The sequence below is a fragment of the Carettochelys insculpta genome, chromosome 1 (genome assembly GCF_033958435.1).
Source record: "Carettochelys insculpta isolate YL-2023 chromosome 1, ASM3395843v1, whole genome shotgun sequence".
Taxonomy (NCBI): domain Eukaryota; kingdom Metazoa; phylum Chordata; order Testudines; family Carettochelyidae; genus Carettochelys; species Carettochelys insculpta.
Window position 1 is genome coordinate 375038634 of NC_134137.1, and position 25251 is coordinate 375063884.

At 40.0% G+C, this 25251-nt stretch overlaps 1 protein-coding gene across 2 annotated transcripts in view; it reads left to right on the forward strand.

Moving 5' to 3' along the window:
* The window catches only part of EXOC4 (exocyst complex component 4), a 663660-nt gene that overhangs the window by 286978 nt on the left and 351431 nt on the right, over positions 1-25251 (forward strand). The window contains exon 10 of one of the 2 annotated variants that reach the window (XM_074975764.1): positions 10990-11086. The exons of the other annotated variant lie outside the window; for it this stretch is intronic. Coding sequence (XP_074831865.1) covers positions 10990-11086 — 97 coding nt within the window. The remainder of the gene's footprint in view (positions 1-10989; positions 11087-25251) is intronic. 2 annotated transcript variants of the gene reach the window in all.

A 25251-nucleotide genomic window follows, 5' to 3' on the forward strand; every position in this document is an offset into this window, starting at 1 on the left:
TCCAAAAAGAAAGGTTGCATGTATTTAAAAGTAAGGTACAATGATCATTGTGTCCACGTTTTCCTTGGAAAAGAAGAGTTGGTGGGGCTGGATTGCTCAGATTGTTGTTAATAAGATTTTGATACTCTGGCATTATTTGCTTGGATAATTCACATGATTTTTGGGGAAGATTTAAGTGGACTGTACCAGTCTGTTGAAGCAAAGCAGTTTATTGGAATGTCTTCCTCATTTGAAAGAGGACGCAGTATGTGGGCTGAGGACTCCTGAGGTAAGAATCCTAAGTATAGCCAGCGATCCTTTCATTGCAGAGTAGAATTAAATAGGTATGGCAATTTACAGAAGGTTCCTTTTATTACACACCATTGCACTGCATCTGTATTGTGGCATTAGCTCGTGATTTCAGTCTTCAGAACTTTTACTCTGGCACCTTGTGAACCCTAGAATTCTGACTGTTTTTAACAAGGAGATGTAAATAATGGACATAAAGTATTTTTCCAGGGTTCTGCATCTTTCATCATTGGATACTTAACTTTTAAAGGCGCTCTTAAAATGTTCTTCCTGAGTCCTTATTGAGGGTGATGTACAAATTTGTGCGTGAGTGGGAAACGTCTTTATGGAAGAATTCCCTGGAGGAACTTGGGAAATCTTGAGTGAACAAAACACAAATCATATATCCTGTAGTGCATTTCACTAGATTATAGGTGTTGTTCCAGTTTACTTTGAACAGGCTGGAAGCCATTACTGATGACAATCTCCAGCACGATAGAAAGTTACTACCTCTTTAGATGTACACACCTCCCCAAAATATTAGTTTGCGTTTTTCTAACAGTAATATAATGGTTTGCATGAATAAAGTGGATTTTGTCTTCTATACACCAGTCTTTTTCTGGTATGACCTTATTCTCCAGGTAAAGAAAAGGAGGAAAATTCAGTACAGTGTCTCATATGAGCCAGCAAGTCAGTTTTGGGATTAGAATCCATAAATCCTAGAAATTTTCAAAATTACTTAGAGTGCCATTCCAGATCTCTTCATTTTGAGATCTGTACCCAATCCATTATACCCCTCTATGGTCTGCTCACAGCAAATACTCGGTTGCCTGCGATTTTAAAATCTCTCAGAATTGTTTTACATATATCCTGATGACTTGCATAATGGGATTAAATATGTGGTTTCTGAGGTTCCTGATAATATTCATAGAAAGAAAAATTAAACCCATCCAAATCAATTGGTGGAAAATGTTTTAAAACAATATTTATCAGCCAGGAAGTAAAGCATATGTATTAAGATGTTTTAAAAAAAATCCAATAACCCTATATTAAAAGAATAATAGAAAAAATTGCAAAGCCAAGCACTCAAAAGTTAGGAAATATCATATTTAGAGTTTTTGTGTAACTTTAATTTTGTCTCTTCCTGTGTATCTGTTACAATGCAGTCTGTAAGTAAACTATCACATACTATTTTTCCATTTAACCCATGCCTCCTTTAGTGCACCACTGAGCTTGTTCAACACTAAGTTGGTTGGGCCTGTGCTGAGATGACAGTCCCAGCTTCTAGGGCTCCAAGCTTTCTCATGCTGTATTTAGTGCAGCATCTAGATGCTAGTAAGGTACCATGATGTTCTGTTCTATATGGGTTCTAGTGATGCATTGAGCAAAGTAAGTAATTTCTGTAATGTGCCTTGTTCTCTTATCCTGTACAGTAGACTCCCAAGATATGTGCACTCAAGTTGCGCATATCTCAGGTTAACACTCCTCTGAGTGGCGGGGAACTGGTGCTTGGTCATTTTCCCAGCTCCTGTCAGGGTTGGTAGCTGAGATGTCGCTGCTGACAGGAGCGGCTGCTGACCCTGACAGGAGCAGAGAAACTGCTCTTGTCAGGGGCAGCAGCCTGTTTCCCAGCTCTGCAAGCAGAGGAGAGCGCGGGGGACCATGCTGCCACCTGCTTCCCAGCTCACCTCCACTTGCTAGACTCAGCAGTTTTCCTGCTTCTGTCGGGGCGGCAGCCTGACTGTTGGCTACCTCCCCTGAGAGAAGCAGGGAGGTTGGTCTCTCCTGTGAGCGGCAGGCAGCCCAGAGCCAGGGTCTCAGCTGCCCACCACTCACAGGAGACACAAAACTGATCATCGCTGTTGCATTGGTGAGTTTCCTGGATCTCTCGAGTTCTGTGAAATTTGACTTGGGTTGCACAAGAACACAACACCTGCAGAAGTCAGGGGTCTACTGTACTGAGTGGGAGAAGTATGTTTTACGAAGTGTCTTATTTCATAAGAACATAAGAATGGCCATACTGGGTCAGACCAAAGGTCCATCCAGCCCAGTATCCTGTCTGCCGACAGTGGCCAATGCCAGGTGCCCCAGAGAAGGAGAACAGAAGACAATGATCAAGTGATTTATCTCCTGCCATCCATCTCCTGCCCTTGTACTGAAGGCTAGGGCACCATACTTTACCCCTGGCTAATAGCCATTTATGGACCTAACCTGCAAAAATTTATCGAGCTCTTTTTTAAACCCTAATAGTCCTGGCCTTCACAGCCTCCTCAGGCAAGGAGTTCCACAGGTTGACTGTGTGCTGTGTGAAGAAAAATTTCCTTTTATTAGTTTTGAACCTACTACCCATCAATTTCATTTCTGATCGGGTTGATTCAAAATATGTGTTGCTGTGTGCATTAGCAAAGTCAAGTAAAAGAAATACAGAATGGGGAGAGACTGTCTAGGAATGACTACAGCAGAAAGGGATCTAGGGGCTATAGTGGACCACAAGCTAAATAGGAGTCAACAGTGTGATGCTGTTGTGAAAAAAGCAAACATGATTCTGGGATGCATTAACAGGTGTATTGCGAACAAGACATGAGAAGTCATTATTCCGCTCTAATCTGCGCTGGTTAGGCCTCAGCTGGAGTAGTGTGTCCAGTTCTGGGCACTGCAGTTCAAGAAAGATGTGGAGAAATTGGAGAGGGTCCAGAAAAGAGCGACAAGAATGGTTAAAGGTCTAGCGAATGTGACCTGTGAAGAAAGGCTGAAAGAATTGGGCTTGTTTAGTTTGGAAAAGAGAAGACTGACGGGTGACATGAAAGTGGTTTTCAGGTATCTAAAAGGGAGTCGTAAGAAGGAAGGAGAAAACTTGTTCTTCTTGGCCTCTGAGGACAGAACAAGAGGCAGTGGGCTTAAACTGCAGCAAGGGAGGCTTAGGTTGGACATTAGGAAAAAGTTGCTAACTGTCAGGGTGGTCAAACAGTGGAATAAATTGCCAAGGGGAGGTTGTGGAATCTCCATCGCTGGAGATATTTAAGAACAGGTTAGATAGATGTCTATCAGAGATGGTTTAGACAGTACTTGGTCCTGCCATTGGGGCAGGGGGCTGGACTCGATGGCCTCTCAAGGTCCCTTCCAGTCCTAGTGTTCTATGATTCTGTGAAATGCACCTTACGGAGCACAGTTTGGGGTGGTCCTCAGTTCCTGTGGGAGTTCACATCACAGTGTCAGGTCAGCCCTGGAGACAGCTCTTTTCTCTTATGCAGTCAAGATATTCTGTGTTAGAAAGCTGTATTGTGCCGGAGAAGTGAAGCTATCAACTGCAGTTTCATCTCAGAGGTTTTCATGTTTTTTTAGATATCTTGGGTCTACTCTTTTTAACACCATGAAGATAAGAACTGGAACTTGATTCATTATCCGGTGGTGATCAAGTTTAGGTAGCAGAAAGCAGCCCGTGTTGCTAAGGAGACACTCAGCAGCATTCTGTACTATTTGGCATTTCCTAGCATAATACACATTTTTGAAATACCCCAGATATCTGGGTAACTGGAAAGATGATTTTTCGGTGCCGGGAAAGTAGCCACCCATTTCCATTTGGAGACAGGTCAGGAGCTTAACTTCCACTAAAGTTTAAGAATCTAACCTTGGCAGCTTTGTTAACCAGACATTACAGGTGAAAACTCTTTGTACCTCAACTTCCAGTACCTTTTCCTTCATTCATTCCTTGTAAGTGTCTAGAAAAGAATATGGAAATGATACTGGGCAGGAATATCTACCAGACAGTTGTCTGTCACAATCCTGTGAATTTATAGGATGTTGGTTTTCCTAATTCTCAACATTAAATGTTAGTAATTTGACAGGATGACTGTCCCCTGTGTGACACCTTTAAATATTAGGAACACAGTAAACAACGAGGATATTTGTCATGAGGCATTGTGTTGAGAATGGATTTAAGGTACCTTATTAATTGGAGTCTGCACACTTTTTTAATGAATGCAGAGAGAAGATAGTTGAGTTGTAAAGAGGAGCTAGAGAAATAACAAAAGAGGAACCTAGGCTTGCAGATTTTAATAGAAAAATAAGAAGGGAAGCATACAATTAAGCAATGAACACATGCATGCATTGCCATCCAGTAGCAGAAGTCAGTCACTGATCTTTCTCTTTGACATCTATTTTATAAGAATCTGCTGTGCTGCTGGCAGTCTCTATGCAGCAGCTGATGTCCAGCTAGCTCTGAAATTTTCATACCAGTGGACATTTTTGTTTCCATACCTTGAGGCTACATCTACACAGCCTAAAGCTGCATAGCTGTATCAGCTGATCCTGAAGTAATCAAAGATGTCAAGAAAGGACAGAAGCAGTCTGATCAGTTCATTTTTCCTTTTTAGAGTTTGGATTAGTTCTTATGGTCAAGCTGTGGAAGGCTTGAGTGATTTGCATGTTCAGTTGTTGTGGCCTCCTAGTGTGATGGTGTTAGCAGGGGGGATATTTTGCTTTTTATGGTCACCTAAATTTACGTGAAGTGATAGTGAGAAAGCAGCTTTGCTGAAAGAGCAGTCCCTGGAACTGTTCAGTATGTGTCTTAAAAACCAGTTTTGTTTGGTAGGTTTGCAATAATAGATGGATTAAGTGGAGTTGTCTCATGCTGGCGAAGAGGATGGCCATGAAGTGAACAGGGAGGGGAGGGCTAGCTCAGTGGGTTGAGCATTGGCCTTGAAAACCTAGGGTTGTAAGCTGTATCCCTGAGGAGGCCATTTAGGGATCTGGGCAGGGGACTGGAGTTGATGACCTCCCTTCCCACTCTGAGATATGTTAGGTAGGAGGAGTCCTCTTCACCTCTATAACATTAAAGTAACCCATAATCACTGTCCATGGTGTCATAAGTATCTCAGGTGCCTGATTACAGCTGGCATGGGAGACATATTCACCAAATATGGGATGGTTTGGAAAAGGTTATCTCATACCAGAGCACAGCAAAATACACAACTGGATCTGGGTAGAAATTAGGTGGTTTAAGGCAGATGCAGTTTCTGACCAGTTAATTAGGTATGTGTGAACAGTGCTTCGCAAACATATGGTAAAACATGATGTAAGTGCTAAAATCACAGCTTTTTAAAGTGTTCTGAAGAGAAAATCCCTTCCTACTTATTACCAGGGGAACCAATCCTATCAGTTACTGAGAGCCTCTTACAAGATGCTGAGCAGTCTCACCTCTGTTGTATTCAGTGCTACCTAGGAACAGAGTAAGAACACAAACTGTGCCTAAATCCTCTTAAAACGTAATATAAAGAGTGGCAAATGCAGTATAAAACTAAAAGCTAATTTTGGTGGGTGTCGAGTTTCTACTAATTTTGTTTTAAAATCACCTTCCTTTCTGGTCTGTCTTGTAAGGTGAATCTACCCTGCAAAGGAAGACTTTGAAGTGTAGCTAAAAATTCTGGTAATACTAAACAGAACTGGCAGCTCTCAGAATTAGGAATGTCTAGCTCTGGTTTTGCACCCAGTATTTTAGCTTTGGTAACTGGAATTCAATGGAGAGCATTACATCACTGAAATAAGATCAAGGGTTGCAACCTGCACATGTCTTAGGTGTTCAGATCACACGTCTACTTTAAAACATATAATCGATTCTCCTGAGATGACTGGCATTAAAATATTTGCCGTGCTGCAGGTCAGCCAGGAGGAGTTGCCAGTGGGCTGTAATAGGGAATCTTTCTAAGTGGGTCTGTCCCACAAAAGCTCACCTAATAAATTATTTTGTTAGTCTTTAAAGTGCTACTTCACTGCTTTTTTGTTTCCTTCTGTTAATGGTTGTTTTGGTCTTACCAGGGCTATTCATGACTAGTTTTTGTGGCTAATAAAGCCACGGGTAGGGAGAAATAATGTTAATATTAAGTGACAATCAGAAGGTGCAATTTTCTCATGAGGATACAGACAATAGCAATTGTTGTTTAAAGGTACAAAGTCTAGAAGTAATACTTCTTAACTGTTAAAGGAAGAAAGTCTTGTGGTTAAATTATGCTACTTAAGTTCTAGATCTGTGCTCCATTCCCACTTCTCAAAGACTTCCTGTGTGACCTGGGACAAATGACTTAATCACTCTCTTCCTGAGTGTTCTTATATGCAAAGTTGAGATCGATGTAGTTGTGAGATCGGTATGAAAATTAATTTGCTAAGTATTTGAGTTTATTGGAGCGGGTGTCGTACAGGAGCTAAGCTCAGGCTTTATCATACAGTTTATTAATATAATACATGTTGCTCATGTTCTGTATATTATGTAGGTGACCAAGCCTGTAAAACTTAGGGGGCAGTGGCCTCAATCTTGATGCAGTGGTGCTTAGAGAACCAAGTTGCAATGAGCCCTAAAATCATGGTGCAGCATCCCGAGTTGCCTAGCCACGGTATATTGAGATTATGGGTCTCCACAGCATGCACTCCTTAATTAGTGATGTTACCTAATAATGCCACTATTTCCACACTACATTAGGAATTTGATACAAGATTTAGTGAATGTAGGCTACTCCATTTATGTAATGAAGAGTCTTCTCTGTCATCCTTCCTCACTGCTCTATCTGTTGAATGGGTGAGGAAGAAGTTTTCTGCATGTACCACTCAGGCTGGTAAAAGAGGTCCCTGGGTCACGATGGCTCATACTTGGCAAGTAGTCAGCCAGATGAACCAGGCAGGTTGGGATCAGGGTTTGGGAGTGAACCTTCTTGATGAGAGCTACATCTCACAAAGAGAAGTACAAAATGGAAGAATCAGAGAATTGCTGTTGCTGCTCATTCATTTGCACCCAGAGATTCTAGTTCTTTTAGTAATCTGCTTTTATCTCATGTTTGCTCATTGTTCAGCATGACATTTCAGGCTCCATTACAGAAACATTTGCTACATTAGTAATGGACCCATCTCTGACTCCCACTCACAAAGATATTCAGGTGGGTACACTTCACTGATGGCACAGCACGAGGATATCATTAACTTTGAAAAAAAATTCACTTCATCTCAATTTTTTTTCTTCTTGTAATTGATTACTCATTAGGTTAAATCACCAAGCTGGTGCTCAAGAGAAGAAACTAGTGCAACAGTTACATTTCTTCTCACAGCTGAAATACATTTAAGGCATTCCTAGCTGCTGTGAAATAGGCCCATTTTAATTGCTTGCCATAAACTGATTCCAAGTGTGAAAAACAATGGAAATAAAAGGTTCATTTCTGGAACAGAAGTTGATATTAGATTGCTCATGAGTGCTGCTGTTCTACATATAGTATATGGTACCAAATGTGGATAGCTAGTTCATACAGTCCGTGTTACTCAAAGCTATTTCTGTGGTGATAGCGCACAGCACTTAGTTTAAAGTTTTTAGAAATAACTCAGAATTGATTAAGCTTCAAAGCTTTAATCTAAAATCAGAAAGGTAATGCTGTTGTTCCCACTTTAAAGTGGGGAAGCTGAGGCACGGAGATGGGCAGTGACTTGTCCTATGTGCTCTGCCTATAGCAGATAGGGAGAGTACTTGCTTCTCAACCTCATGCTCAACCACACTATGGGAGTATATCTATATTATGCAGAAGATTGCCCCCTCAGGGTCAATGTTCATGGGTTTGATTTTGCGCACCTGCTTATGGGTTATACGGAAATAGAAAGGTTTGTTGCAGCCCTGTGCTATTGTTTGTGTGTTCAAGATATCATTGGAAATGAGGTCTATGAATTAATGTTTCTTTCTGGTAAAAATATTTTAATATAAATAAAATTACTTTTCTTTGTAGCTCCCACCTACTCACAGAGCATCTGTTGTTATTAATTGAAAGTTTAGGGGCAGAGAAAATTAAAAAGCGTGTCCTTCTGTCTGGGTTCTGGTGTTCCCAGCAGTGTTCTTCATAACTCTCTTGCATAATGTGCTCAAGCAGATAAGACTGATTGTTTTATTCCTTGCTATGAAGTTCGTCCCGGTCAATAATATTGATTAGTGCAGGGTGACTTGACGTAACAAGAATAACACCCTTTTCTTAATTTGAGTCTGTATTTTCTAATTCATGCCTCAGTAGTTCATGCTTGGATGAGTTCTGCAATAAGTCAGTTAGTGACAGACCGTATTGGAAAATGCGAAGTTGGCTGTTAATGGGAAAAATGAATAATTTTTTTCTCCTTTCCACATTTAAATTGTCATATTTTAGAGGGTTGTTAAACTAACTTCAGCATAAACATTTCAATTTCATTTTTTTGAGAATCATACTTTATTTAATTGGACACAGAAAATACTTATGAACCGTGTAGCCTTAGCTAAATTTGTGTATTCATTGAATCCTCTTGATAGCGCAGAAATGTTTGTTTTAATGCACCCTAATTCTCCTGTTTACATTTATGTACATGTACACGTCTGAGTTTACATGTCCAAGTACGTCAAGGAAATCTAAATACCCATGGTTTACGTGGTTAATTCGTCCTCCCAGTATAATAATATCATAAAATGTATACAATACAGCTTATATGAATATCTTTGACAGTGTTTTTCCCCACAGAAATATAGTGCAGTTTAGAAGTAAAGGTTTACAAATACCGAAGTCTACTGTAGGCTCTGCCCATGACGCTTGAGTTGTTTAATTTTTGTCTGTCTCAGCCCTGGGCTACACTACAGAGTTCTAGCCAGTATAACTGTATGGGAAAGTCAACACTCCTCTATGACTAGTTTCTTTATTTAATAACTAGTGTATGATCCATGTGTATTGAGTGTCATGACAAGAGCACCACCAGAATATCCATACATGCAGTTAGATTTTGGGATAGATGCAGTCAAAGTACTTACAAGCCTAAAACTTGGAATTAAAAAAGCCATGAGGGGACAGAAGGTTTGTGTTTAAGACTCCATTGCCAACCACATAGTGATCAGTGCAGAAAAAGGCCAAATGGTGGCATAGTAAGATATACTGAATCATCAAACATGCCACATCAGAATTTTCTGTCATTTATGTCTGAGGCAGAATAGACTCCAGCTTGCTCTCCCCTAGTTGTGTTTATGGTTAAGGGGAGTACAGCCTTGTTGCTGTCAAGAGATTTGATCCATGGAAAGATTGACTCTGTCAAGTAAGAAAATGCTACTTTTACACAGTGCCACAGTGCAGTACTAATGCCACAGTGCAGTACTTTGGTTTAAATGTAATGACACGAGTGGCATTTCATTCTTGATTTTAAGATCTTTAGTTCAGATGTCAACACCATAAATCACACTATGTTTATTCTGTACCTTCCATAAGGACCTTTGATTAACTGATGTGAGTGAGTCTTCAAAATCTGATGTGTTTGTTTCTGCAAAATAATGATTTTGCATGTGTTGTACGTTGGATCTTCACGGTCAAGTCACAAGAGTCAAACTGTGTGGGAAATGGTTTGACTCTTAAGAGATCTAAAAAAACCCATGATGATACATAAACAAAATCCAATGAAAGGAAGCAATAATTATGGAATCATCGAATATTAGACCCAGAAGGGGCCTCAAGAGGTCATCAAATCCAGTCCCCTGCCTTCGTAGCAGGACCAAGTACCATCTATATAATCCCCAACCTGTTCTTAAATGTATCCAGTGACATAGATTCTACAACCACCCTAGGCAATTTATTCCAGTACGGAACCACCCTGACACTTAGGAAGTTATTCCTAATGTCCAACCTAAACCTCCATTTCTGCAGTTAAGCCCATTGCTTTGTGTCCTATCATCAGACGCTAAGGAGAATAATTTTTCTCCCTCCTCCTTGTAATACCCTTTTGGGTACTTGAAAGGTGCTATCACGTCCCCTCTCAGCCTTCACTTTTCTAGACTAAAGAAGCCCAGTTCTTTTAATCTCCTCTCATTGGTCATATTTTCTTGATTTTTAATCATTTTACTTTAAAAGTTTAGTTTGTGACATCATAAAATACACAACATAAAATCCAAGCCAGCTACTAAAAAAGAAACAAAAGCAGGTTAGAAGGTCTCTACCTTTCGCACTTTTATCGAGCCTTTTATGCTAAGATCAAAAGCACTTTTCCCACAATAGAGTTAAGTTTCCTAACATCCTTCAAAGATAGGTTGTGTTACCACGATTGATCAGATTGACCATGGCTCAAGCAATAGACATGATTTGAGAAAGTATGGTTCAGTGTTTGGGGCACTGACTTGGGCCACCCTGGTTCTGTTTACCGCTTTATAATGACTTCCTGTGTGACCTTGAGCAAGTAGCTTAAACTCAGTTCCTCATCAGAAAATGGGAGTAAACCTTAAAGGAGTCTTGTGAATATAGAATCCATTAATAGGATCTGAGCATTTCATAAGTATAGTACTAGGGACCATGTAAGGATCTGAGAAAGGTAAGTGAGTAAATTGAGGCATGTGGCAGTTAATGGTTTGGTGAAGGTCACATAGTAATTCAGATGCAGCAGTGGGAGCTGAAACTGGGTCTAACTGATGCTTAATTCTATACTCAGTCCTGTAACCCAAGTGTCAGCCCACTGTGTTGCTAACAACCAGGAAGGAATATCATATTTACTAATGGTGATGTCATCATTGTCTTTGTTTTGTCTTTTGGTCAGAAGATAGATATTAGGAACCCAACTTAACTTAATAGAACAGAAGAACTGCAATACGCTCATTTAATTATGATGCCTGTTTGGTGAGGAAGCTTGATTTTAAGATGTGAACGAATTTTAGAGAGCGTACACTTGGATCTTGTAAGAAAATGCTTGTATGCTTTTGTTTTCAAGGAGGTCCTGATGATAATTTAATTGAAGGTGGCGGATCAAAGTTTGTCTGCAAACCAGGTGCAAGAAATATTACTGTCATCTTCCATCCGTTACTCAGGTAAGGTTTCATATGTGGATCTGTAAATACAAATAAGTAGTCAGAACAAATGGAAATGATGATGGTTTTTGCTGAATTGTGTTCCTCTTGGAGAGGGCTGGGAGGTGTTTAGTTTAATAGAGAGGAATGCTGCTGTTTCTGAAATGGAAATACCATAACACTGATGTACTGATGCACTTGATGTAAGTTATTCTTCTAGATAAGTTCATGGGAGATAGGTCCATCGGTGGCTATTAGCCAGGATGGACAGGTATGGTGTCTCTACCTTCTGTTTGCTGGAAGCTGTGAGTGGGCAACAGGGAATGTATCGCATAATGATTACATGTTCTGTTCATTCTCTTTGGGGCACCTGCATTAGTCACTGCTGGAAAATAAGACACTGGAGTAGATGGACATTTGGTCTGACCCAGTTTGGGCTTTCGTATGGAAAAAAAAATCTCCAGGTAGCTCGACACCATGTGCTCTTCTACTGGACTTCATTGCTTGTTTTGACCTCTTTTGCATAAAACAGTATAATTTATTTTTGATCAGGGCGGTGAAAAGTTTAATCACAGTTTATGACAAATTGTTGATCATTCATTGTACATTATGTTTAACAAAAGTCAGGAATATTTTCTGTACTGCAAAGTAAGTTAATCTCTCGATGAACAGGTAAAACTTATGGAACTGCAAATTAAGTCCCTGTTTTGTGGAGGGTGGGGATGGGGGAGAAAGAGGACAGCGTCAATTATTAAAATACATTAGAAATTCTCAGCTGAAAGCTCATCAAGGGCTGTTGAACATTTTAAAATATCTAAGATCAGATCGTTAGAAACAGGAGGCTTATTGCAGCACTGTTCAATTTTCTTCTCACCCTTTCTGCCTTGTAATTGAGTGATTTATTTTCTTTTTGTCATCAGTACGGAATAATGAGGTTTGTTTTCTTGTGTGATAGGTTACAAACTTGTCTCTCAAATGGGCTTCCCCCTTCCCTCTTGTGCTTGATTGTTCCTCTGTTCAGTAGAATAAAGACCTCAGAATAACACTGTCTCTCAGCATTAGTTACATGAATGTTAAAAATCATTTAGTGTGGTTTTTTGTAACACTTGGCAAATATTGGGCCTCATCAGGCAAAGAATTAACCCCCCCCAGCCGATTGCTATTGAAGTCTGAGTGCTGTGGGCATTTATTATTACTCAAGTCAGCGTGTTATGGACTAAAGTATGTTTCTGGCCCTGCAGGGCTAAAACTCTGATACTTATTTTCAATTTGTGTTCAAGCCGGTAGAGAATTGGCAACATTCAGTCATCAGAGCAAGGAGCTTGATGGGAGTGTCAACTCCAGAGTTCTGTTGTCTTCTCTCCCGATGACTTGCTAACTGTTAGAGGGCAAATCGTAGGATGTTTCTGTGCCTTGATAAAGTAATATAGGTTTGAACTGTGGTCTGGATGAAGTCACAAAAGGTGGGTGTGCAACTGATAGAAACTCAGAGTAGTTATCAGTGGTTTGCTATCATACTGAGAGGACATATCTTCAGGGAGTCATTCTTGGGTCTCTTCAGTATTTTCGTTGATGACTTGTATATTGGAGTGGATTGCACCTGTAAAATTTGTAGGTAACACCACGCTGGGAGGATTTGCAGGCACTTTGGAAGACAGGATTGGAATTCAAAATGACCTTGACATATTAGAGAATGGTTTGGAAATCAACAAGATGAGATTAAAGGCAAGTGCAAAGTGGGTAGGGAGTTGCATAGAAGTCTGACATTCTGGCATGTATTAACAGAAACGTTGTGTGTGAGACATAGGAGGTAAGTGTGTCCCTCTTTATTCGGCACTGATGAGGTCTATGCTTAGAGCATTTTGTCCAGTTCTGAGTGGACCACTTTAAGAAAGGTGTCGACCTGTTGGAGAGAGTCCAGAGGAGAGCTATGAAAACGGATAAAGATTTAAAAAACCCACACGATAATCAAAGATTAAAAATACTGGGCATGTATAGTGTTGAGTAAAGAATGGTGAGATGAGGACCTGATAAGTCTTCAGATATGTTAAGAGCTGTTAAGACAGCTATCAAATATTTTCCATGTCTTAAAGGTAGGATAGGAATTAAAGTGGTTAATTTGCATCAAGAGTGATTTAGATCTGATATTGGGAAAAGCTTTCTAACCATAAGGATCATTAAACTCTGGAATAGGCTACCGAAGGAGGTTGTGGAATCCCCCATCACTGATGTTTTTTAAAAACAGGTTACACAAGCTCATAACTGGGAAGGCCTCAAAATACTTGGTCCTACTTCAGTGTAGGGGAGATGGACTTGACCTCTCATGGTTCTTTTGAGCCTTACATGTGTGTGATTTGTAAGAGCCTATCTTTACACGTCTTAAATAATAGATCTCTGTATATGACATGGAGATACGAATTAAGAATTGTGTTGTGCTTTGTAATTCTTGAATGAAATGGGCTACATATATTCAAATTATTACTGTATGGCATTGTATAAATCAGTAGCAATTGATGAATTGGATTATTTTTGAGAACACAATTTTATTTCTCCTTGCCTCCTTTACATAGAAGAAATACTGATGGCTAACTTGTATGCTGTACTTTTTTCTTTCACTTGATAATGAGCTTTTGATCTACATGTAAAATCCTTCTTTACTGGATTAACTGGCAATTAATAACTATTGTGTAAATACCTTCAGAAAGCATGATGTGTAAAGTCCTCAATCACTTTATTATGATGGAGAAAGATAACTAGTACTGTAAGGTGCTTGTCTGAGTGACCACTTTTACTGTGGCACACAGGTTTGAATGTGTTGTCTTGTCACGGGCAATCAGATATTACTTTTTTGCTGACACGCTTTGAGCGTGAGGGATAATGAAAACTACTTTCCCTGTTTTCTCTCTTTTTACGCACACCTTCCCTTCCCTTCCCCCAGTCAACGCAGGTGATGCATTTTGAATACCATTTTTCATGTGACACTCTGGTTTCATTACCAGCTTGATGGGTAGGCAGTGGAAATAATTTGTGTCATAAAAGCAGTTACAGCAAGATTTATGATTGAAAGATCTCTGAATACAACATGCTTGTCGCACCCTGAGAGATGAAATTTGCAACATCTTAACTTACTTTTGTGGAGTAGCACATCAATAACCATGTGAAGAGAAAAAATGGCTTTCTGGCGGGAATTATCATTTTACTTATCCCACTCCACAGACAGGTGAGCCAGAATTGTGTAGGGAAAAGTCTATGCTTTTGAGCAATGTCATTTATTTAGCATAATGCCATTAACCGCGTCCCTTAAGAGAATACATACGTATTTAGAATACCTGGCTCTAATTTGGCCACTGTACTTAGAACCAACCGGCTTTCATACATCATTTTTGGATGGAAAGAGCAGAATTTGGTAAACTTCTGTAAACAACATTGACTTTTGGGAAAACTCCTTGCAGAAAATCTTGCAATTAGCGTGTTACCAAAGGTCTAGCAAACGCACACACTGTCTTTAGAGAACAAGAAGTAGTCCTGTGGCACCTTAAAGACTAACAGATTTTTTCCACTCGTTGTGGTTAAATGCAGCACCTTGCATGGTGACAGGTATCGGAGAGGTAGCCATGTTAGTCTGTATATTTGAGAACAACTAGAAGTCCTGTGGCACCTTCTATTAGTCTATAAGGTACCACAGGACTTCCTGTTGTTCTCAAAGATACAGACTAATGCAGCTACCTCTCTGATACACACACTGTCTTAAACATTCTTGTATTAAGGACCTAGCTATTATGGAGAGAATTCCTTTAGAGCTGATTGATTATTACTTTTTAAAAATTGTTAGGACTTGTCTATGTGAACATTTAGTTTGTGGAAAGGAGATGTGCAAATCTACCCAACAATAGTCTGACAGGGGCTGCCTATCTGATTAGTCCTTTCTCACATGCATTAACACACTTTCATCTAGCCAGGTTTCAAAAAGAGTCCATAAAAATTCATTAATGAACTGTTAACGTGCATCAGCAGGGGCCAGGTGGGCTGTTAGGATGCAGCAGGGTAATTTAGGGTAGATTCACACCTTAGCTTGCTAGAAACTAATATTTTCTAATTTTTAATCTAGTTAAATTTTTGCACAAGCAGGAAAGCTTTTTTTTTTTTTGTTTGAGTTTTTTTTAAAACTCAGATTTTGTTGATTCAGACACTTAATCACTAGAAACACATATCTGGCTTAGGATCATTGAAATACTAATGAACACTCCAGTGCTAGAACACTCCAGCTACGTCCTGCATGTGGTATCACTTAATGTCTGGTTGCACTGAGTCCTACATGGAATGTTCTAAACAAGAACCCACTAGCTGGCCTAATCTCTCATTTTGTGTTTCTACCCTGAAAAACAGTTCAGTAAGTGATGGCATGAGGTTTCATGTTTTCTGAACCTCTGTGATTTCCCAATTAATGAGGCTCAGATTTTTTTCTCCTGATTGTTAAAATCTTGGCTCTGAAAATCAAGTTGGGATCTGTCCTCTTTGCACTTGTGAGTCAGACCTTGATCCAGAATCCAGTGAAAGTATTGGGATGCTTTCCATAGACTTCATTAGGCTCCATTATGCCCAGTAATACAGGTTTTATCCATGCAAGGCTATTGTCTTGATTGGGTTTGCCTTGGTGGAATTGACTGGAATTCAGAAGAGAGACAAGGTAGTTGAAGTAAAATCTTTAGTTACATACACTTGTGTTGGTGAAAGAAAAGAGCTTTTGAGCAACATGGAGCTCGTTTTCAGGTCTGGGCTGCATCTTTCACCAATACAAGTTGGTCCAGTAAAAGAAATTGCCTCACCCACCTTTTGGCCATGTCCACTCTATAAAAATAACTTCACAGTTCCTTACTTCAAAGTACAACTTTGAAGTTTCAGACTTTGACATTGAGCATTTACACATGCCCTACTTTGAAGTTAAACTTTGAAATAGGGCACTGCTCCATTCCTGGGAATGGGGTAAAGACTTCGAAGTTAACTTTGAAGTAAAGGAAAAAGCGTGTGTAGACTTTCTGCAGGCTACTTCGAAGTAGCTCCCAAGTTTGAAGTTACTTCCTAGTGTAGGCGTACTCTTTGTGTCTCACATCCTGGAGCCTGCCTTCAACCATAATGGAACTTAATAATGCTGTTGATGATTCACAAGAAGCAATAAAATGTTTGTTTTTCCATAACTGTACTGGTTCTGAAGAACTCCAAAGTTAAAAGTAGTAAACGCTTGTTTTAATCTGTGAAGTCAGCAAAAATGATAGTGAACGTGCACAGAGAGCAAATCTGTTGAGTGAGATGCTATTTTTATGAAGCCATTTGTTAGAATAAAGCCACCCTTTGAAAATGCACTTATTTTTTATTTTGCTTCTGAACTCTTATATACTGACTCCCAACACAACACTTATGATTTCAAAATGTCAAAGAGAACAAATATATGAATTGTTTTCAAAGCTGCCTGTCTTACAATTCATGTGGTATAATAAGCCAGAATTGGGAAGGGAAATGCCGTGCTGCTCTGGGATGTGGGTCCTAATTTCCACTAGAACAAATGCGATGTGCCAAACCCCAGATTAATTAACGGCTCTTAATGATATATCACCGCTCATATGATAAATGAACAATGAATTTTCAGAAGGCAAGTGCACATTCCATTGAGATGATTCCTGGGAACAGGTTTTTACTAGAAGGTTTTGAACATATGAAAACTAATTGCATTTGGAAATTGGAGAAGCATACACATCTGATTTCCCTTAACTACATATTGTGGGAAGCGTTGAAATAAAAAAGTTAGCACAAGTCCAGTTTTTCTTCATCCTCCATTGATAACAAGCATCTGCTTGCAGTTAATGAGATAGGAAGAAGGTGTTATTGGTGTGTGGACTAACATCTCCCATTGGCGGAAGACAATGGGGTGGACCAAATCCAAAGTCCAGGGCATTGTGGGATCTTAACAGCCTGTGTGACAAGTCTGTTCTAACATTTGTTTGTTTCAGCTGGCATTTGAAAGGCACTTGGCTCTTCAGGGTAATAATCATTTTACATATGCTTTATGGAGTATGTTTATTACCAGACAATTGAAGAACAGATGTCTGCAGTCTTGAAGCTGTGTGTGTGGAGTGGGGAGATGGACGACAAGGAGCTGGAGACCTAGGGGATGATAACATTTCAAATGGTGAGAACCCTGTTGATCCTAATTCAGTTGAACACTGTTTGGATATTAGGTATCAGAGCCTCAAGGGGATAGCTCTTTATTAATATCAGCCACACTTCATTAGGATCAGACAGCAATTAAAAGGATTGCAGGATGAATGGCACAGAAAGCAAAATGGTACTCATCAGCCTGAAAAAGCAGTTGTTTCTAAGCAAGCTTGTGTCCATGTCAGAAAATGAAATGGGAAAACTAAACTGCCTTGGCACCTCCATTTACCTGTCTGATGGCCTGTCTCCATCAGGTAACTGTGCAGCTGTTTGAAAGGAAAAATTGCAGTGTAAGTTCACTGATATTCTAATCATGGGATCCAGTTGCAGAAGACGAATAAGAGAGTTCATGTCTTACTTGCAGGAGCTGCACCACTCTGATGCTATAGTTTGAGACAGGAAACACAACACTACATTTAAATGCATAAATGGCAGGACACCTGTCAGAGTTGCTGAAAGGTAAATTTTTGCATTATGGATTTGGTGGAGTAATCTGTCAGATTAAACTAACCCCCATAATTCTAAAATAGCAGAGTTTGGTTTAAGGCAGTATAGGAAGTCCCTGTCTTTTTCATCAACTCTATTAGTCCAACAGTGAGAGAAGGTGTGTGTGTGTGTGTGTGCATGCATCTTCGAGAGCAAGTGAGCAAGAGAGAATATATATATATGATAGGGATAGCATGTGCTTTGTCCCCCTCTAGGGGGTGGTTCTAAAAGATGAGGGTTTACTCTGCTGCCTGCTGGATGGAGTCACTTTGTCAGCCAAGTGGTATCAGTCTGAGCTCAGGTGCTGCAGTTTGGGATTCAGATGTCAGTAACAAACCATGAGGGAGTTGTTGCATGCAGATAACTGCTACAAACAATATATATATATATAAATAAAATTTTGGGGGGTGTTTTATAAAAGTAAGGTTTTATTTCCTTGTATTAAAATATAGCAAATACTAAACACTTGGGCAAATTTGAAAATTATACTGTAAAAATGTTGCACACTACATTTCTCAGACAGCTTGGAAGATGTCAGCTGAAAATACAGTCTGGGTGTGATTCTAAATGTATGCGTATAAATAATACAAATGAAAGAATCCTATAAGTGCCTTCCTTGTAATGCTTTTCATAAAAGTAACGTGCACAAAGCTTTAATACTTAATGTTTAATAAAATCTTTTTCAAAAAGCATAAATTATGCTATAAAATGCAAAAGAGAAGAAGTATTATAAAATTACTTCAATATTTCATATTAGTTATGTTTCTATTGTATGAAATACAAGTGGGAAATGAACATATTTGTGTGTGTGTGTGTGTGTATACACACATATATATTGTATGTAAATATATATGTGTACTTAATTTATATTACATATATATTATCATCTTTGCCCCCTTTTATAATCATCTTAAAATAAGCTGGGGTAGTCTTCAAAAGCTAGCTACAGGCCTGGAATCAGTTTCTGAGTGGAGCCAGCTGATCCTCATCTGCCTGGGTCAGTTCCCTGCCAGCTGCTGCTGATTGTCCTTGCAACAATCCATCCCTCATTAACAAGGGAGTTGGTCCTTCTCTCCCTTTTTCAGCTGCTTCCCCCCAACTCTGTCACAACACATATAAGGACTTCTTAAAATTTTATTTCTGAAACCACATCAAACCATCAGAGACCTTTTTCAGAAGGTAACCATTTCTTTCATAAATAAGAAATTTTAATTTTCTATCAAGATATATTGCTCATGGCCATTCCGTATCTTCAGAACACTGTACAAATACTTAGCTCATTATTCTTAACACCACTAATACAAGGTAGTTACTGCCCACATTTCACAGGTTGGGAAACTGAGGCACACTGAAAATTGTCCAGCCGACATGGGTAATCAATGATGGATAGAGCTTAGAACTCAGAAGATCTTGACTCTTGACTCTAAAAATAACAGTGATGTTTGATGCCCACATCTTTATTTTGAGGTCATTAATATTTGTTCTAAAACAGGGGTGAGCAAACTGTTTAAGTCAAGACCCACTTTTCATCCCAGCCATTAGGAGGCCCCTGACTCCAACCTGCCTCATGTAATCCAGACCAACGGAAATTTCGGATATGTTCATGTGGGGGAAAATAACAAAACAAAACACTTTTTGGCATATGTAAGAAAATAAGCACATAGAGTGTAAAAACTTTATTAATTGTATAAATATGAATACACATACATAAAAACAGTAACATGTTTCTACCTTGTAAATTATATGGATGAGCCTGAGATCCAGATGCTGATTGTGCTGAGCCCCCCTTAGGAAACGTCATGCCCCTCACCAGAGAGGACCCATCCGCCACTTTGCAGACCCCTATTCTAGAATATGGTGACTCTTTTTTATGCAACTTTTCTTAAACTAGGTATTTACTTCAGTTGACCTCTGGATATCGGGCAAATCAATTTTTAGTGAGCTACTTGATAGCCACCTAGTGAACGTTTCTCCCTCTGGTTTAATGAGTATTTAGAAGACATTTAGTTGTGGAGTCCCTTGCTATTGACACTTAGTTCTTTATTCTGTTGACAGGAGGAATGAATGCTTCTTGCAGGCACAGCCTAACTCTTTTTCCTTTGACAGGCTCTCATAAAGTGTGTGTGGCTGAGTTACAAAGACACATTTCAAAAAGCTTGTTGTTGTGACATTGCTAAGAAGAGGGTTAGTTCTTATTCAGGTCATTGCAAAAATGGAGTGTGAATGGGGTGGCGGAGAGATTAACTTCTACCATTTTTTAATGCTTTTACAAGAGCTGACAATCTTGCTGTGTGTGTCTGATTAAAGATGACAGTTTATAAAAACCTTAAGGTAAGGCTGTTCATTTCCTCTGACAGCAAATGAAGTTCCCCCACCTCCCACACAAACACACTCACATGCCAAAAAGCTCCTAATATGTGATACATTCATCTTAGATTATCTGTCAGAGAAGGTGCTACATCAGATCTGTCAAATTTGGAGTTTGCAAACACGCTTTGTCCATACTGTAAATCAGTCAGCCTGTCATAAATCTCATCTCTCTAGCTCTTCCTACCCCTGAGAACACAATCAATGGGATCCTAAACAATGTACACATTTTGACACACATGGTTTATTGCATAGAATGGTTGAGAATCCAATTTAGAATTTTCTACTGTGCCCCTTGCGCATACCTGTTAGATGTGTGTGAAACATATTTTACATTACCCTTGCTGATTTTTGTGAATAATCGTAATAAATAGCAATATTGGGTGTTTTCTTATTTGAAGCTTTTTGTCGACACCAGCAAATCTTCACAGCAGCCTTATGATGAAGGTAACTGAAAAGTGCACAGGAGGAAACTGAGGCACAGTCTTTGAGACTTGCCTAGGGTCACAGAAGACATTGATGAGAAAATCATTACTAGAATGACAAAGCAGTGAAGTAGCACTTTAAAGACTAACAAAATGATTTATTAGGTGAGTTTTTGTGGGACAGAGCCACTTCTTCAGACCATAGCCATACCAGACCAGACTCAATATGTGAGGTGTAGAAAACCAAAAATAGTAATCAAGGGTGACAAATCAGAAAAAAAAAAAATCAAGGTGAGCAAATCAGAGAGTAGAGGTGTGTGTGTGTGTGTGTGTGTGTGTGTGTGTGAAGAATTAGATTGAGCCAAGTATGCAAAAGAGCCCCTCTCATGACCCAGAAAATTCACATCCTGGTTCAAACCACGTGGTAATGTGTCGAATTTGAATATAAAAGAGAGTTCAGCAGCCTCTCTTTCCAAAGTAGTGTGAAAATTCCTCTTCAGTAAGACGCAAACTCTTAAGTCATTAACGGAATGGCCCACTCCATTAAAATGTCGGTTGACTGGTTTGTGGATCAGTAGAGGTTTTTATGTCTGTTTTGTGCCCATTAACTCTTTGTCTAACTTTTTGTCAAACACTCTTAGACAAAGAGTTAATGGGCACAAAACAGACATAAAAATACTCCTGATCCACAAACTGGTCAGCCAACATTTTCTGATTTGTCAACCTTGATTATTATTTTTGGTTCTCTATGCCTTAAATATTGAGTCTGTTCTAGTATGGCTACGGTCTTGAAAGTGGCTCTGTCCCATGAAAGCTCACCTAATAAATTATTTTGTTAGTCTTTGAAGTGCTACTTTTCTGCTTTTTCGTTTTGATAGTATATAAACTAGCACAGCTTTCTCTCTGTTACTAATTACTAGAATGCTGCAGTTCCTGGCTTCCAATTCTGTGATCAGACCCTGGACCTTACCCTCCTGCCTTTCATGTGTGCATGTTGTCCATGAGCAGCAAACTAGACCCTTTCCATGCTTAAGTAGCTATTCCAGTGCCCTAAATATAAGCATGTGTTTTTCCTACGCAGGTTTTCACATGTCTGTGACTCCTTGGTTTCTCAATATTCTTTCTGTGTAAAGCCTCACACATTTTGTTCCTCTTTTCACAAGGGCAGACCCCCTAAAATGGCTTCTGCCAATGTGAGCATATTGGCAACAGATTCATGTGACTACATAAAACAGGCATCTGTGACAAGGAAAAGCCATTATTATAAATGACACCACTCCATCTTTGGAGTGAGTTACAGTGGCAACTGGTGCATTACAAATTCCTAACCTAGATAGATAAATGAGTTAGTTCAAGCTTCATGAAGAATAGTATACAGGAGGTGAGGCATGGTTTGCAAGCTGCCCAACATGGCTTCAGAAAGAACCTGAGCCTTTCCAACCAACTCAGCTGTAAATTGTAATCCCGTATGTTCAACCTTACTAGCAGTCTCCGTAAAAGCCAATTCTATTGGCTGTGATCAATTTTTATTTATCTTTTATTTTTTAACAGACCCCTTGTCAGTCTCTTGTGGACCCCTAGGAGTCCAAAGACGTCGGGTTATGAACCACTGTATTAAGTATTAGGGATATGCTGATAGTGTCTTTCAGGAAATTCTTTCAACTGGGAATAGAAGGGGAGACAACCAGATTCTTTATGAAAGTAAGAACTCTTTTTTTGTCCAGATTTGACAAGGCATAAACATTGAATGGGAATACCAGTTGTATTTCCTTCTTCCTGTAAACATATAAAGAACAAGGATCTGAAACCCAGGAACACAGATTTTCATATATTCATATATTTGTGGTTGAATTGTTTACAGGCCTTTTTTCTCCCAGCAAAGCTTAGGTAATGAGGGCTGTCGTTCTTCGTTTCAAGTCATTTATGCCAGGAGTGCTATACCCATCGTGCTCATTTTAGCTGGATTGTTCTGAATTTCTTGCACAGAAATGAGAGGTTCTTGAACAGAGCAAAGCAAAATTCAGAATTTTCATTCTGTAAAAAATTCTGGTATTTCAAAAGTGTTACCATCTCAAACTGAAATAGAAAATTGAAATTTTGAATTTTTTTCACTGACTGGAAATTAAAAAAAAAAAATCGGAAATGTTGGAACGATCAAAATGAAACAGTATTTCATTCTTTGTAGAATTGACCTTAAATGTTTCCTTTTCAGTGTCTTCAACTGTAAATTGTCTTTTATCACTGTGGTGCATTGCTGGAGAGAAGTTGTGTTTTGGAATCCCGATGCCCTCACCCCTCTTACGGAGCAGTCTCCGTGGCCAGACTGTTTCCCATAATCTACTGAGAATCATGTAACTCACTTTTTTCCAGAGAAGAATCTGCATATGTTATAACAGGTATAGTCCTCCAGTGAGATCAGCCCATGAGAGAGAAAGGAGGCCTGAACTAAAACTAGGCAATGTGCTGATAGAGAGAAGCTATTATTATTTTATTAAGTTGATTGAAAATGCATCACTCCAGGTCATTTCAACACAGAAAACCAATCTGATTTGGGTCAGTGTGACCCTATGCAAAACACTTAGGTGTGATTTTCCTGATGGAAAACTGAAAACACCCTGGAAGACCAAGATTTGCCTATATAACATTGCGGTTTTGTGCAAGGTTCCTTTTCTTTCTCAAATATTTTCAGATAGAAAATTTCCAAGCACCTTTTGTCTCAGTTCTGTTACAGAATTTTAGCCCTGCTCTGGAACTCCCCAAGTAGCTACAATTGAACTCTACGAAGATGAAATGGTCCTACACTTGGATTAGTTTGGTCCCATAGTATCAGAGGGGTAGCCGTGTTAGTCTGGATCTGTAGCAGCAACGAAGGGTCCTGTGGCACCTTATAGACTAACAGAAAAGTTTAGAGCATGAGCTTTCATGAGTTAACTCACTTCTTCAGATGCTGGTCCTGGAAATCTGCAAGGCCAGGTATAAATAGCCAGAGCAAGGCTGGGGATAACGAGGTTAGCTCAGTCAGGCAGGCTGAGTTGTATTGTCATCAGTAGATCTGGAGGTGTGAACTCCAAGAGAGGGGAAGCTGCTTTTGTATTTAGCCAGCCATTCACAGTCTTTGTTTAATCCTGAGCCGAGGGTATTGAATTTGCAGATGAATTGTAGCTCAGCAATTTCTCTTTGGAGTCTGTTCTTGAAATTTCTTTGCTGCAGGATAGCTACTTTTAAATCTGCTACTGTGTGTCCTGGGAGATTGAAGTGCTCTCCTATGGGTTTTTGTATATTGCCATTTCTGACGTCTGATTTGTGTGCATTTATTCTTTTACGTAGAGACTGTCCAGTTTGTCCGATGTATATGGCAGAGGGGCATTGCTGGCACATGATGGCATAAATTACATTGGTAGATGTGCAGCTGAATGAGCCCACGATGGTGTGGCTGATCCGGTTAGGTCCTGTAATGATGTTGCTGGTGTAGATATGTGGGTAGAGCTGGCAACGAGGTTTGTTGCATGGATGGGTCCCTGAGTTAGAGTGACTGTGGTGCGGTGTATAGTTGCTGGTTAGGATTTGCTTCAGGTTGGCAGGTTGTCTGTGGGCAAGGACTGGTCTGCCTCCCAAGGCCTGTGAAAGTGTGGGATCATTGTCCAGGATGGGTTGTAGATCCCTGATGATGCGCTGTAGAGGTTTTAGCTGAGGACTGTAGGTGATGGCTAGTGGTGTTCTGTTGGTTTCTCTGTTGGGCTTGTCCTGTAGTAGGAGGCTTCGTGGCACACGTCTAGCTCTGTTGATTTGTTTTCCCACTTCCTCAGGTGGGTATTGCAGTCTCAAGAATGCTTGGTGCAGATCCTGTAGGTGTTTGTCTCTGTCGGAGGGGTTGGAACAAATGCGGTTATATCTAAGTGCTTGGCTGTAAACGATGGATCGTGTGGTGTGTCTGGGATGGAAGCTGGAGGCATGAAGGTAGGCGTAGCTGTCAGTGGGTTTACGGTACAGGGTGGTACTGATGTGTCCATTGTGTATAAGCATGGTAGTGTCAAGGAAGTGGATCTCCTGTGTAGATTGGTCCAGGCTGAGCTTGATGTTGGGGTGGAAGTCGTTGAAGTCCCGGTGGAATTCCTCCAGAGTCTCCTTCCCATGGGTCCAGATGATGAAGATGTCGTCAATGTAGCGTAAATAGAGCCGGGGTGTTAGTGGACGAGAGCTGAGGAAGCGTTGTTCTAGGTCAGCCATGAAAATATTGGCATATTGAGGGGCCATGCGGGTACCCATAGCTGTGCCGCTGATTTGAAGGTATATATTGTCACCGAATCTGAAATAGTTGTGTGTGAGTATAAAGTTGCAGAGCTCAGCCGCCAGATGTGCTGTAGCATCATCAGGGATACTGTTCCGGACAGCATTTATTCCATCTTTGTGTGGGATGTTGGTATACAGAGCCTCTACATCCATGGTTGCTAGGATAGTGTTTTCTGGTAGGTCACCAACGTATTGCAGTCTTCTCAGGAAGTCAGTGGTATCGCGGAGGTAGCTGGGGGTGTTGGTGACATAGGGTCTGAGGAGAGAGTCCACATAACCAGACAGTCCTTCAGTGAGAGTGCCAATACCGGAGATGATGGGGCGTCCAGGATTTCCGGGCTTGTGGATCTTGGGTAGTAAGTAGAATAACCCTGGACGGGGCTCTAGAGGTGTGTTGGTGTAGATCTG